The sequence below is a fragment of the Entelurus aequoreus genome, linkage group LG04 (genome assembly GCF_033978785.1).
Source record: "Entelurus aequoreus isolate RoL-2023_Sb linkage group LG04, RoL_Eaeq_v1.1, whole genome shotgun sequence".
NCBI lineage: Eukaryota > Metazoa > Chordata > Actinopteri > Syngnathiformes > Syngnathidae > Entelurus > Entelurus aequoreus.
In genome coordinates, this window is record NC_084734.1 from 86,819,238 (window position 1) to 86,834,128 (window position 14,891).

The window sequence follows — 14,891 nt, forward strand, 5'->3', positions numbered from 1 at the left end:
AGTCAATTTGAAAAATCCCTCCTTTTTGGGACCACCCTAATGTTGATCGATTTCAACACCAGGGGGTGCAAATGAGACATTATTTTGATCGATTGATTGATTGATTGAGACTTTTATTAGTAGGTTGCACAGTGAAGTACATATTCAGTACAATTGACCACTAAAAGGTAACACCCGAATACATTTTTCAACTTGTTTAAGTCCATTAACAATTCTCTATTAGATGCAATGGTTTTCCGTATTGGGAGCATGATTTATGTCATCACTTGTTCACACCTCCTCATATGGACGCTACTTTTCCTTGTTGATGTCTCAAGAAGGGTAAAAAAACAAGAACACACACACACACACACACACACACACACACACACACACACACACACACACACACACACACACACACACACACACACACACACACACACACACACACACACACACACACTTTCTTGGCACGGCCAGCAGAACGGCTCCAGAGTCACAATCTAAGGTCAAAATCCCACACAGAGGAAACATTTATTTAAAGTTGGATCATGTTGATCTTCTTGTGGAGACTTCCACCTCAGCCAGTTCTTGCTCCAAGGACCCCCCGGCCGACAACTGCCCACCTTTTACCCGGGCGGGCAGAGACCGGGGAGCGGAGGGTAGACTCGCGCACCCCGCTGTAACCGGACCCCCTGGCCTCTGCAGCCCTCAGACTGCTGGGACTGCGGTTCCCACACGGGTCGGTGAGGTAATAACGCCTGGCGGTGGGCCAGATCACTCCTACTGGAGAGGACCTTTGGGAGTATTGGCGCACGATCCGGGAATAAACACAAGAGGAGCCGGATGACAGAGTTCCGCCGCATCACATCCCCGGTCCGACGCGGAGCTCGGAACATCGGAGCACGCTGTCGTTCTACGATAACCTCCCCGAGGGAGTGGTGGAGATGCAACCCAGCTTCAAGGAGCACACGTGGGCCACTAAGCTGATCCAGGAAGCAGCTGATGAAGGTCGGTTAGAGAACGGCTGCAACGACCACCAAGAGTTGGACTGCGGGTTTGTGCAAGAGGACCAGATGCTGCATTACCGACGCTCACCGGGGCCCCAAAGCCAGGTTCAGCACCGAGCGCAGACTCACTGGGCCCCTAAGGTGCCCCCTCCTCTGCCCCTCGCCGACCCTTCCGCCAGTGCACTCCGCAGCCTCCTCAGCAACCTCCAGCAGCACATCATCAAACAACAGGAAGTGTATGAAGCCCGCATAGTCAGGTAACACTCACTTTTTCTTGGGAATGTGTGTGTGTGTGTGTGTGTGTGTGTGTGTGTGTGTGTGTGTGTGTGTGTGTTAGAGTAGTGGTCCCCAACCTTTTTGTAACTGCGGACCGGTCAACGCTTGAAAATTTGTCCCACGGATAAATATATATATATATTTTTGTCATTAAAAAATACAATCATGCGTGCTTACGGACTGTATCCCTTGCAGACTGTATTGTAAGTGTATCTTGTGTTTTTTATGTGGATTTAAAGGCCTACTGAAATGAATTTTTTTTTTATTTAAACGGGGATAGCAGATCCATTCTATGTGTCATACTTGATCATTTCGCGATATTGCCATATTTTTGCTGAAAGGATTTAGTATAGAACAACGACGATAAAGTTCACAACTTTTGGTCTCCGATAAAAAAAAAAGCCTTGCCCCTACCGGAAGTAGCGTGACGTAGTCAGTTGATCGCCTCCTCATATTTTCCTATTGTTTTCAATGCAGCTAGAGCGATTCGGACCGAGAAAGCGACGATTACCCCATTAATTTGAGCGAGGATGAAAGATTCGTGGATGAGGAACGTTAGAGTGACGGACTAGAGTGCAGTGCAAGACATATCTTTTTTCGCTCTGACCGTAACTTAGGTACAAGCTGGCTCATTGGATTCCACACTCTCTCCTTTTTCTATTGTGGATCACGGATTTGTATTTCAAACCACCTGGGATACTATATCCTCTTGAAAATGAGAGTCGAGAACGCGAAATGGACATTCACAGTGACTTTTATCTCCACGACAATACATCGACGAAACACTTTAGCTACGGAGCTAACGTGATAGCATTGAGCTTAACTGCATATAGAAACAAAATAAATAAATCCCTGACTGGAAGGATAGACAGAAGATCAACAATACTATTAAACCATGGACATGTAAATACACAGTTAATACTTTCCAGCCTGGCGAAGGTTAACAATGCTGTTGCTAACGACGCCATTGAAGCTAACTTAGCTAGGGAGCTAACGTGATAGCATCGGGCTCAAATGCAGATAAAAACAAAATACATAAACCCCTGATTGGAAGGATAGACATAAAATCAACAATACTATTAAACCATGGACATGTAAATACACGGTTAAAGCTTTCCAGCCTGGCGAAGGTTAACAATGCTGTTGCTAACGACGCCATTGAAGCTAACTTAGTATAACGGGACCTCACAGAGCTATGATAAAAACATTAGCGCTCCACCTACGCCAGCCAGCCCTCATCTGCTCATCAACACCCGTGCTCACCTGCGTTCCAGCGATCGACGGCGCGACGAAGGACTTCACCCGATCATCCGTGCGGTCGGCGGCTAGCGTCGGCTAGCGCGTCTGCTATCCAAGTAAGTCAATCAATCAATCAATGTTTATTTATATAGCCCTAAATCACAAGTGTCTCAAAGGGCTGTCCTCCTGGTTGTGTTGCTACAGCCAGCCGCTAATACACCGATCCCACCTACAACTTTCTTCTTTGCAGTCTCCATTGTTCATTAAACAAATTGCAAAAGATTCACCAACACAGATGTCCAGAATACTGTGGAATTATGAGATGAAAACAGAGCTTTTTTGTATTGTATTCAATGGGGTACCGATACTTCTGTTTCACTGGTTACGTCACGCGCATACGTCATCATCCAAAGGCGTTTTGAACCGGAAATTTAGCGGGAAATTTAAAATGTCACTTTATAAGTTAACCCGGCCGTATTGGCATGTGTTGCAATGTTAAGATTTCATCATTGATATATAAACTATCAGACTGCGTGGTCGCTAGTAGTGGCTTTCAGTAGGCCTTTAATTAAATAAATAAATAAATAAAATATTTCTTGTGCGGCCCGGTACCAATCGATCCACGGACCGGTACCAGGCCGCGGCCCGGCGGTTGGGGACCACTGTGTTAGAGGGTTTAACCCCAAGCGTCACCCTTACATCCTGTTGAGCCCCCAGCTGCTCTGCAAAGTCTGCTTATTTCCCACGTTTTGGCATCAGGAGATAAAAATACTCCTCTGTACTCATTTCAATACGTTTTGTTTTGTTGGTTTTAATAAGAGATGCCGATGAATGCTTTAAAATGTAATATCGGAAATTATCTGTATCGTTTTTTAAATTATCGGCATCGATTTTATTTCATTTAGATACACTTACAATTAGTGCACCAACCCAAAAAAAACCTCCCTCCCCCATTTACACTCATTCACACAAAAGGTTTGTTTCTTTCTGTTATTAATATTCTGCTTCCTACATTATATATCAATATATATCAATACAGTCTGCAAGGGATACAGTCCGTAAGCACACATGATTGTGCGTGCTGCTGCTCCACTAATAGTACTAACCTTTAACACTTAATTGTACTCATTTTCATTAATTACTAGTTTCTATGTAACTGTTTTAATATTGTTTTACTTTCTGTTTTATTCAATAAATTTTTATTTATTTATTTATATTATTTTATTTTATTAATTTTTTCAAAAAGGACCTTATCTTCACCATACCTGGTTGTCCAAATTAGGCATAATAATGTGTTAATTCCACGACTGCATATATCGGTATCGGTTTATTATTAAAAAATATTGGACAATATCGGAATATCGGCCAAAAAGCCATTATCGGACATCCCTGGTTTTAATACGGAATAAGAGGTTCCATGTGGTGGTTCTATGGAAAAATCACCCGATACAGGGAGGGAGCGCTAAATTAAGAGGCCATGCAGCTGACCTGGTCCCAACACGCATACCTTCTCACCAATATAGATGGGGCAAGTCTGGGCAAAAGGTCAAGCGACAGCAGTGGCTAAAAGAAGAAGGAAACAATGTATCGGCATTAATTGAATTAAAAACTACTTTTAATCAGATGTGTCACAGGATTAATGGAGGACAAAAGTTGACTGGGTAAATATGGAATGACCCGACTTGGAGGATGTTTATTCCATTGCTTAAGTTTACAGAACCCCCCCCAGCAAATAACAGACATACGGAGCAGTATAGCTCGGTTGGTAGAGCGGCCGTGCCAGCAACTTGAGGGTTCCAGGTTCGATTCCTCGCTTTCGCCATCCTAGTCACTGCCTTTGTGTCCTTGGGCAAGACACTTTACCCACCTGCTCCCAGTGCCACCCACACTGCTTTAATTGTAACTTAGATAATGGCATTCACTATGTAAAAGCGCTCTGAGTCACTAGAGAAAAGCGCTATATAAATATAACTCACTTCACACAAAACCATTTTTATATGTCAACTTTCTGACTTTAAGAAACACTCAAATACATCAAGAGTATAAACTGTGGTTTTCAGTAAGGGTTTCATTTGTATTTTTCGGACTATAAGTCGCAGTTTTTTTTCGTAGTTTGGCCGGGGGGTGCGACTTATACTCAGGAGCGACTTATGTGTGAAATTATTAACACATTAGCGTAAAATATCAAATGATATTATTGACCTCATTCACGTAAGAGACTAGACGTATAAGATTTCATGGGATTTAGCGATTAGGAGTGACAGATTGTTTGGTAAACGTATAGCATGTTCTATATGTTATAGTTATTTGAATGACTCTTACCATAATATGTTACGTTAACATACCAGTTGCTTATTTATGCCTCATATAACGTACACTTATTCAGCCTGTTGTTCACTATTCTTTACACCAGGGGTCACCAACGCGGTGCCCGCGGGCACCAGGTAGCCCGTAAGGACCAGATGAGTAGCCCGCTGGCCTGTTCTAAAAATAGCTCAAATAGCAGCACTTACCAGTGAGCTGCCTCTATTTTTTCAATTGTATTTATTTACTAGCAAGCTGGTCTCGCTTTGCCCGACATTTTTAATTCTAAGAGAGACAAAACTCAAATAGAATTTGAAAATCCAAGAAAATATTTTAAAGACTTGGTCTTCACTTGTTTAAATAAATTCATTATTTTTTTTACTTTGCTTCTTATAACTTTAAGAAAGACAATTTTAGAGAAAAAATACAACCTTAAAAAGGATTTTTAGGATTTTTAAACACATATACCTTTTTACCTTTTAAATTCCTTCCTCTTCTTTCCTGACAATTTAAATCAATGTTGGAGTAATTTTTTTTAAATTTTATTGTAAAGAATAATAATAAATACATTTTAATTTAATTCTTCATTTTAGCTTCTGTTTTTTCGACGAAGAATATTTGTGAAATATTTCTTCAAACTTATTATGATTAAAATTCAAAAAAAATATTTCGGCGAATCTAGAAAATCTGTAGAATCAAATTTAAATCTTATTTCAAAGTCTTTTGAATTCCTTTTAAAAAATTTGTTCTGGAAAATCTAGAAGAAATAATGATTTGTCTTTGTTAGAAATATAGCTTGGTCTAATTTGTTATATATTCTAACAAAGTGTAAATTGGATTTTAACTTATTTAAAACATGTCATCAAAATTCTAAAATTAATCTTAATCAGGAAAAATTACTAATGATGTTCCATAAATTATTTTTTTAATTTTTTCAAAAAGATTCGAATTAGCTAGTTTTTCTCTTCTTTTTTTCAGTTGAATTTTGAATTTTAAAGACTCGAAATTGAAGATAAACTATGTTTCAAAATTTAATTGTAATTTTTTTTCGTGTTTTCTCCTCTTTTAAACCGTTCAATTAAGTGTCAATGTCATTAATTATTAATAATAACATAGAGTTAAAGGTAAATTGAGCAAATTGGCTATTTCTGGCAATTTATTTAAGTGTGTATCAAACTGGTAGCCCTTCGCATTAATCACTACCCAAGAAGTAGCTCTTGGTTTCAAAAAGGTTGGTGACCCCTGCTTTAGACATTTTAAATTACCTTTCAAATGTCTATTCTTGGTGTTGGCTTTTATCAAATAAATTATCAAAAAATGCGACTTATACTCCAGTGCGACTTATATATGTTTTTTCCCTTCTTTATTATGCCTTTTCGTCCGGTGCGACTTATACTCCGGAGCGACTTATACTCCGAAAAATGCGGTAATCACTCAATTCTGAGACAAAATTAGGGATATCCATTTTAATTTCTAAAGCCAACACCTGCATCAGATTAAATCTGTTCATTAGTCTGCAGTTAAAAACCAGTGTTCACACCTTAGAGAGTGAAGTCTATTATATTTGTGTAGCGCTTTTCTCTCGAGACTCAAAGCACTTCACATGATCTACATCTTTAAAGGCCTACTGAAAGCCACTACTAGCGACCACGCAGTCTGATAGTTTATATATCAATGATGAAATCTTAACATTGCAACACATGCCAATACGGGTTAACTTATAAAGTGACATTTTAAATTTCCCGCTAAACTTCCGGTTGAAAACGCCTTTGGATGATGACGTATGCGCGTGACGTAGCCAGTGAAACAGAAGTATTGTATATATATTATAGACATAATATAATATATCTGTATATAAATTATTCTGTACACATATGTATATATTCGTATATATGTTAGATTTTTTTAATAGCTTTTTTAGTCTATTTATACCTGCATTGTCCTTTCCATCCTTACACTTTCCATCATTGTAACTGAGCTACTGTGTTGAACAATTTCCCTTGTGGATCATTAAAGTTTGTCCAAGTCCAAGTATTGGTACCCCATTGAATCCAATACAAAATAGCTCTGTTTTCATCTAAAAATTCCACAGTATTCTGGACATCTGTGTCGGTGAATCTTTTGCAATTTGTTTAATGAACAATGGAGGCTGCAAAGAAGAAAGTTGTTGGTGGGATCGGTGTATTAGCGACGGACTACAGCAACACAACCAGGAATACTTTTACTCGGATAGCAGACGCGCTAGCCGACGCTAGCCAACGCTAGCCGACGCTAGCCACCAACCGCACGGATGATCGTGGTGAATTCTTTAATCCTTCCGTCGATCGCTGGAACGCAGGTGAGCACGGGTGTTGATCAGCAGATGAGGGCTGGCTGGCGTAGGTGGAGCGCTAATGTTTTTAGCATAGCTCTGTGAGGTCCCGTTATACTAAGTTAGCTTCAATGGCGTCGTTAGCAACAGCATTTTTAAGCTTCGCCAAGCTGGAAAGCATTAACCGTGTAGTTACATGTCCATGGTTTAATAGTATTGTTGATTTTCTGTCTATCCTTCCAGTCAGGGATTTATTTATTTTGTTTCTATCTGCATTTGGGCCCGATGCTATCACGTTAGCTCAGTAGCTAAAGAGCTTTGCCGATGTATTGTCGTGGAGATAAAAGTCACTGTGAATGTCCATTTTGCGTTCTCGACTCTCATTTTCAAGAGGATATAGTATCCGAGGTGGTTTAAAATACAAATCCGTGATCCACAATAGAAAAAGGAGAGAGTGTGGAATCCAATGAGCCAGCTTGTACCTAAGTTACGGTCAGAGCGAAAAAAGATATGTCTTGCACTGCATTCTAGTCCGTCACTCTAACGTTCCTCATCCACGAATCTTTCATCCTCGCTCAAATTAATGGGGTAATCGTCGCTTTCTCGGTCCGAATCGCTCTAGCTGCATTGAAAACAATAGGACAATATGAGGAGGCGATCAACTGACTACGTCACGCTACTTCCGGTACGGGCAAAGCTTTTTTTTTATCAGATACCAAAAGTTGCGATCTTTATCGTCGTTGTTCTCTACTAAATCCTTTCAGCAAAAATATGGCAATATCGCGAAATGATCAAGTATGACACATAGAATGGACCTGCTATCCCCGTTTGAATAAAAAAAAAAATCATTTCAGTAGGCCTTGAAGATGGAAGTACTTGGTGACAAGAAAACTAATTCCTGCAGAGCATGCAAAGTTCCTCCAATGTTTTTTGTAACTGAAATGTCCCATTGAGCGTGCCATCAGAACGGTCTGTTAGCATCTTCCATGTTGACTTGTTGATTGATTGACACTTTTATTAGTAGATTGCACAGTACAGTACATATTCCGTACAATTGACCACTAAATGGTAACACCCGGATAAGTTATTCAACTTGTTTAAATCGGGGTCCACGTTAATCAATTCATGGTAGTGTTGTTTTGCATGACAGTACCGGTACATAATGAACAGGGGCCGTACTTATCAAGCTTCTTAGAATTACTCCTAAGAAGTCTGCTAAGAGTTGACTTAAGGGTAAATAAATTCTTGGCTGAAAGCTGCACTTAAAAGTTAGTTATCAAGCGTCTTACTCACACTCTCAGCGAAGTGTAGGACTGAATCTTAAGTGTCACACTCAGAGCTGAATTACGACATTACTATGTGCCGTAAATGGAATTTTAGGTGACGTCATTTCTGTGTCCATAGAAATGACCAATCATGGAAGGGAATCCGTTGTCTAAGAATAAAGAAATATCTTGGAAATATTTAAGTGGACAATGGGAGTGTATATTTTACTAAAACCACCGAAATCCTCTTTGTCGGTGTCGGAGAAGAACGGGCCGTATATAAGCCGCACCCTTGTATAAGCCGCAGGGACCAGAACGAGGGGGAAAAGTAGCGGCTTATAGTCCGGAAATTACGGTAAGTCAATAATAACGACGGATCAATCCACGTTAACGTATTAATTTTGAGAGGTCTAAAAACATGATTTGGAGTAAACCGCAAATGAATTTCCTGTCGGGAATCTAATTTTGTCTCTCTTCCAACGCATGCTTTGGATCTCAGCTTAGAGGAGAGAAACGAGGAGCTGCAGGACGAGGTCGTTTGCTTGAAAACCAACTTGACCCGGCAGCGTCACTGGTACCAGGTCGTACAGGCAAAGATGGCAGAGTCCGAAAGGGAGCGGGCCGCCGCGGAGCGGTGCAACTCGGCGCTGCAGAAAGACATGGAGCAGTTCTTCGACACGTTCGGGGAGCTCAACAACGAGGCGAAGAAGACAGAGAACATCATCGGGAGCTTTTGAGAAAATAAAAAAACTTGAGCACAAGATGTTGTGTAGTATTTTATCTCTCTCTGTAGACACAACATCCCCTTTCCTATCTAGGAAGGGCTTCCATAATGTACATATAGTTCCTTCTTTATGAGCAATCTGAAAACACAGAAATGATACAAACTAGACAATAATTGCATATGGCTGAATACGTGTTCTCGTTGAAATTCCGTAGGAAATCACACAAAACATCCTGCGGTTATTCTCAGAAGAGGAGAAAAACAGCAAATCATTTGTTTTCCCTTTTGTTCCCTTCTACTGCTGACGTACAAAATGCGACCACAAGCCCCTGAATGACAGTGTGATTATTGTGACTGCACAAGACAGTTCTGAAAAGAACAACTACAAAAAAAGGAACAAAACGGGCTCGTGCCGAGTTTTAAAAATGAAAACGCGGAACAAAACGTGATCAATTCCACAGAAAAGATGAACGTGGAAAACAAGGCTTGAGTGAGAGCTGTGGGGGTGGGAACGTATTTAGTATATGGTGTGGCCTTTTAGTCCTTTTCTGCATAAAGTCCCATTTCCAAGGTTTCATCCATCCTTTTCACACGGGGAGGCCGCTGAGAACTTTATGGGGCATGCATGCATCCAAAACAGAAAAACCCCCACCTCAGAGTCTAAAACATGGGTGTCAAACTCTGTACCGCTTTGGCCCGCCGTGTAATTTCACTTGGCCCTTGAGGCGATATCAAATTAACACTAGAGCTGGCCCACCGATTATATACAGCCGCGGTAACACCGCATTCACCGCTAATTCTCATACTGGCCAACCCTCCCGGGAGACTCCCAAATTTCAGTGCCCCTCCCGAAAATCGTCACGGGGGGTTGGTGGTAGCGGGGGTGTATATTGCAGCCCGGAAGAGTTAGGGCTGCATGGGATTCTGGGTATTTGTTCTGCTGTGTTTCCGTTGTGTTACGGTGCGGATGTTCTCCCGAAATGTGTTTGTCATTCTTGTTTGGTGTGGATTCACAGTGTGGCGCATATTTCTAACAGTGTTAGAGTTGTTCATACGGCATACTTGCCAACCTTGAGACCTCCGATACCGGGAGGTGGGGGGCGCGGTCGGGGTGGGACGGGGGCGTGGTTAATAGGGGAGTATATTTACAGCTAGAATTCACCAACTCAAGTATTTCCATCCATCCATCCATTTTCTACCGCTTATTCCCTTCGGGGTCGCGGGGGGCGCTGGAGCCTATCTCAGCTACAATCGGGCGGAAGGCGGGGTACACCCTGGACAAGTCGTCACTTCATCACAGGGCATATATATATATATATATATATATATATATATATATATATATATATATTATATATATATATATATATATATATATATATATATATATATATATACATATATATATATACGAAATACTTGACTTTCAGTGAATTCTAGCTATATATATATATATATATATATATGTATATATATTTATTTTATTATACATATAAATAAAATAAATACTTGAATTTCAGTGTTCCGGGGGCTATCCAGTAGATGGCAGTATTGTCCTGTTTAACGTCTCCTCCGTTCATGACTCGGCCACCGTGTTCAATGGAGAAGTCTGTTCTACAAAATGTACAGGCAACATAATTACATACCCCTCCCCCTTCGAACTGTCCTGGATGAACTGAAATTCTTGTTTCCATTCGTTTTGGAACTTGCAAGCGTATTTCTTCATCTTGCTCGTCGACGGCGTCGCCATGTCTGTAACTTCCTCGTTCTTCTGCCTCGTCTCCTTGTTGTGTGCGCAGTTGTGCACTCCACTCTCTAAAAGCCGTAGATGTTATGACGTCATTGGGCAGGCAAGCTGTTTATATTGTGGGAAAGCGGACGTGAGAACAGGCTGTCCCCACTCAGGTCCGCGTTGAGCTGGAGGGGGCGTGGCCTCCAGCTCCGGCCGAATACCGGGAGTTTGTCGGGAGAACATTTCTGCCGGGAGGTTATCGGGAGAGGCGCTCAATACCGGGAGTCTCCTGCTAAAAACGGGAGGGTTGTCAAGTATGTTATATGGCCACCCTCAGTGTAACCTGTATCGCTGTTGATCAAGTATGCGTTGCATTCACGTGTGTGTGCGTACAGAAGCCGCACATATCTTGTGACTGGGCCTGGCACGTTGTTAGAATGGATGAAAAGCGGACGTGACGACAGCTCGTAAAGGACGTTAAAGGCAGATATAACACCTTGGTTGGATAATGAAGGTTGCCTCAGCTCAAAGCCTGAGCCCCGACATTAATGAACTAGCATCCAAGAAAAGATGTCAGGTATCTGGCTTGGGCACATCAGATTAGATCAGTGTGTTGCAAACTGAGCAGTTTAAAGTCCTGAATGGTTGCTTTATTCATTGTTATTTTATTTTCTAATTTATTAGCCTGTGGAAAAAGTTCATGTTGATATTTACCTCAGAAGGCTGCAAATAGAAAAGAGGCATTCCATTTTTATTTAAATTGTATTTGATATGCCATTGATATTTTTAAATTATTATTATTTGAAACTCGATTTTGCATGTCACTATAAAGTTATATAAGCCTTGCTTGTTCAATATTCAATGCAAAACTTGTTTGGGTCCCTATTAAAAGTTTAATTTGTTCAACCTTGGCCCGCGGCTTTGTTCAGTTTTACATTTTGTCCCACTCTGTATTTGAGTTTGACACCCCTGCTCTAAAACATCAAGGTTCTTTTGTAACACCATCTACATTGCAACTGCATTTTGCATGCAACATTAGTGTGGATTTTCTTCTACGTGACTAATGGCTGATGCTACGGAATGGTTTTGTTATGGTGTGAAGTGCTTGATGAAATTTCGATGATCGACAAGAGGCTGAATGATCAGACGGGCCTCGGGTATGTGCAACATTTTGCAAGAACGGAAAACAACGAGCATGTATCTCTTTGCATCCCCCTCACATTTACAGGATATTTTGTTTGACGTATACACCGATGTTCATTAGCACGGTACCTTATGTAAAATGTCGGGTGATTGCAATAATATACATTTCCACAGGCACGTTGAGTTTTTTTTTTGTTGTTTTTTTTTTGGACGAACACCCACCTTTGAGCACGATGCGGGTGAGATCATCCTTACGTACAGTACATTTCATCACATGGCGGCGTAAAACACTGCAATCACAGCTTTGCCATGCCGCCAGGTGTAAATATTCTACTTGACTCAGGCCAAATGAAGAAAAAAAACGTTGTGCGGACCACACCAGCAGGATATTGCAAGCCAGCGAGAGAATCCAGCCATCTAACTCCATGAGTTGATTGCCATATAAACATCGACGTTAAGCTTTTGTTGGTTTCGGCGTGACATGCAACGAGCAGCTGTGGTCTTTCATTGGTGAGCAAACCTCGCAGTTCAACTGAATATCTGCTACAAAAATAAAACTATTAAAAAATACAACTATATAGGACAAACCACACATACACACACACACACACGTGCTCCTTGTCAATCAATGCATGCGTCATCCACCATGTTGGAAAGGTAGCACGACCTTTGATCTCTAAGCAGCGGTCCAAAACTGGCTTTGGGGGTGAAGGGGATCGAGAAGATCCACTTTTTAAAGAAATCGGGTGGAACATCAAGAGAGTAGAGAGGATAGAGGAAACAGGAAAAAAAAGAGAAGATGATACGGTTGTGAGAATGAGGGAGTAAACAAGAGCGGAGGAAGACACTGATTGCGTTCACTGACTCTCGTCCAGCGGCCCCGTGATGGTGTCGATGCTGCTGCTGTCCGTGTCGGACGCCACCGTGTGCTCCGTGGACATTGACGAGATGTCGTTGGCGGAGGACGACTGCGAGGCCGAGATGGACGCCGCGTCTGAAACGCGACACATTGATGGCGTGAGTCCAGAGCTTGATATACAGGGCATCCGGAAAGTATTCACGGCAATTCACTTTTTCCACATTTTTGTTATCTTACAGCTTTATTCCAAGTAGAATAAACTCCTTTTTGTCCTCAACATTCTAGAGCAGGGGTCACCAACGCGGTGCCCGCGGGCACCAGGTAGCCCGTAAGGACCAGGGGCCGTACTTATCAAGCTTCTTAGAATGACTCCTAAGAAGTCTGCTAAGAGTTGACTTAAGAGTAAATAAATTCTTCGCTGAAAGCTGCACTTAAAAGTTAGTTATCAAGCGTCTTACTCACACTTTCAGCGAAGTGTAGGACTGAATCTTAAGTGTCACACTCAGAGCTGAATTACGACATTACTATGTGCCGTAAACGAAATTTTAGGTGACGTCATTTCTGTGTCCATAGAAATGACCAATCACGGAATGGAATCCGTTGTCTAAGAATAAAGAAATATCTTGGAAATATTTAAGTGGACAATGGGAGTGTATATTTTGACAATAAACTACAAAATAATACAAAACAAACTAGTCCCCACCGGCACTCACGCTACCGCTCCCTCTCTTCTCTCGCCCACACACTCACTGACGTCACTCACCTCACGGCCACACACATACGCTACTGTCATAACATTTTCTTTCCAATTCATTAATTAGGCAACTAATTTGAAACTGGTGTGGGTGGCTCTATATATACTAGCCCACTGCAGACACATGCAGAAATCAACAAGGAATCGAAAAGTATTAAATCTGTGACAAAAATAATACCCGCTCTATCTAAACGATACCGTTTGATCAGCTGCTCGTCATCAAACAAATCCAGAACATTGTTCCCCTCCCTGAATGTTCGCGCACGTCTCTCTCGCCTCAGTGCCATCCCCTGCTGGCAACTCCTAACCACTTAAGACACCTCTGAAGGTCTCTTAAATATCGTGGAGAGTAGGAGTGATTCTTAGACTTAAGAACGTTGATTAAAAAGCTTTTATTCTGAAGTTTGAGAGTAGGACTAAATTTCGCAAATTCTCAGGACTTAAGTGTAAAATGGCACTCTAAGAAGCTTGATAAGTACGGCCCCAGATGAGTAGCCCGCTGGCCTGTTCTAAAAATAGCTCAAATAGCAGCACTTACCAGTGAGCTGCCTCGATTTTTTAAATTGTGTTTATTTACTAGCAAGCTGGTCTCGCTTTGCCCGACATTTTTAATTCTAAGAGAGACAAAACTCAAATAGAATTTGAAAATCCAAGAAAATATTTGAAAGACTTGGTCTTCTTTTTGTTAGAATATATAACAAATTGGACCAAGCTATATTTCTAACAAAGACAAATCATTATTTCTTCTAGATTTTCCAAAACAAAAATTAAATCAGATTTAAATTTGACTATAGAGCGTTTTCTATTCGGGCTCCAATACTATGGAATGCCCTCCCGGTAAAAGTTAGAGATGCTACCTCAGTAGAAGCATTTAAGTCTCATCTTAAAACTCATTTGTATACTCTAGCCTTTAAATAGACTCCCTTTTTAGACCAGTTGATCTGCCGTTTCTTTTATTTTCTTTTCTACTCTGCTCCGGGGTGGACCGCTAGCCTGTCCATCAGATGGGGACATCTCTACGCTGCTGACCCGTCTCCACTCGGGATGGTTCCTGCTGGCCCCACCATGGACTGGACTTTCGCTGATGTGTTGGACTTTCACAATATTATGTCAGACCCACTCCACATCCATTGCTTTCGGTCTCCCCTAGAGGGGGGGGGGGTTACCCACATATGCGGTCCTCTCCAAGGTTTCTCATAGTCATTCACATTGACGTCCCACTGGGGTGAGTTTTCCTTGCCCGTATGTGGGCTCTGTACCGAGGATGTCCTTGTGGCTTGTACAGCCCTTTG

The 14,891-nt window shown here is 41.5% G+C and overlaps 2 protein-coding genes across 2 annotated transcripts in view; one reads left to right on the top strand and one right to left on the bottom strand.

Moving 5' to 3' along the window:
• The first annotated feature begins 578 nt into the window (after nt 1-578).
• On the top strand, nt 579-9,138 carry LOC133649121 (rho GTPase-activating protein 24-like). The gene is made up of 2 exons (XM_062045925.1): nt 579-1,249; nt 8,887-9,138. Exons 1-2 carry the CDS (start codon nt 930-932, stop codon nt 9,122-9,124), a joined length of 558 nt encoding a protein of 185 aa, XP_061901909.1. The 5' UTR covers nt 579-929; the 3' UTR covers nt 9,125-9,138.
• The window catches only part of mapk9 (mitogen-activated protein kinase 9), a 40,690-nt gene continuing 29,551 nt past the window's right edge, over nt 3,753-14,891 (bottom strand). The window contains 2 exon segments of the mRNA XM_062045924.1: nt 3,753-4,070; nt 12,852-12,980. Of these exon segments, the coding sequence (XP_061901908.1) occupies nt 4,054-4,070; nt 12,852-12,980 (146 nt within the window). The 3' untranslated portion in view covers nt 3,753-4,053.

Excerpts from the sequence above, each read along its gene's own strand:
- LOC133649121 (XM_062045925.1), top strand. The coding sequence starts at position 930 with ATGCAACCCAGCTTCAAGGAGCACACGTGGGCCACTAAGCTGATCCAG. Across the intron at positions 1,250-8,886 it reads TATGAAGCCCGCATAGTCAG|CTTAGAGGAGAGAAACGAGG; the intron begins GTAACACTCACT and ends TTTGGATCTCAG.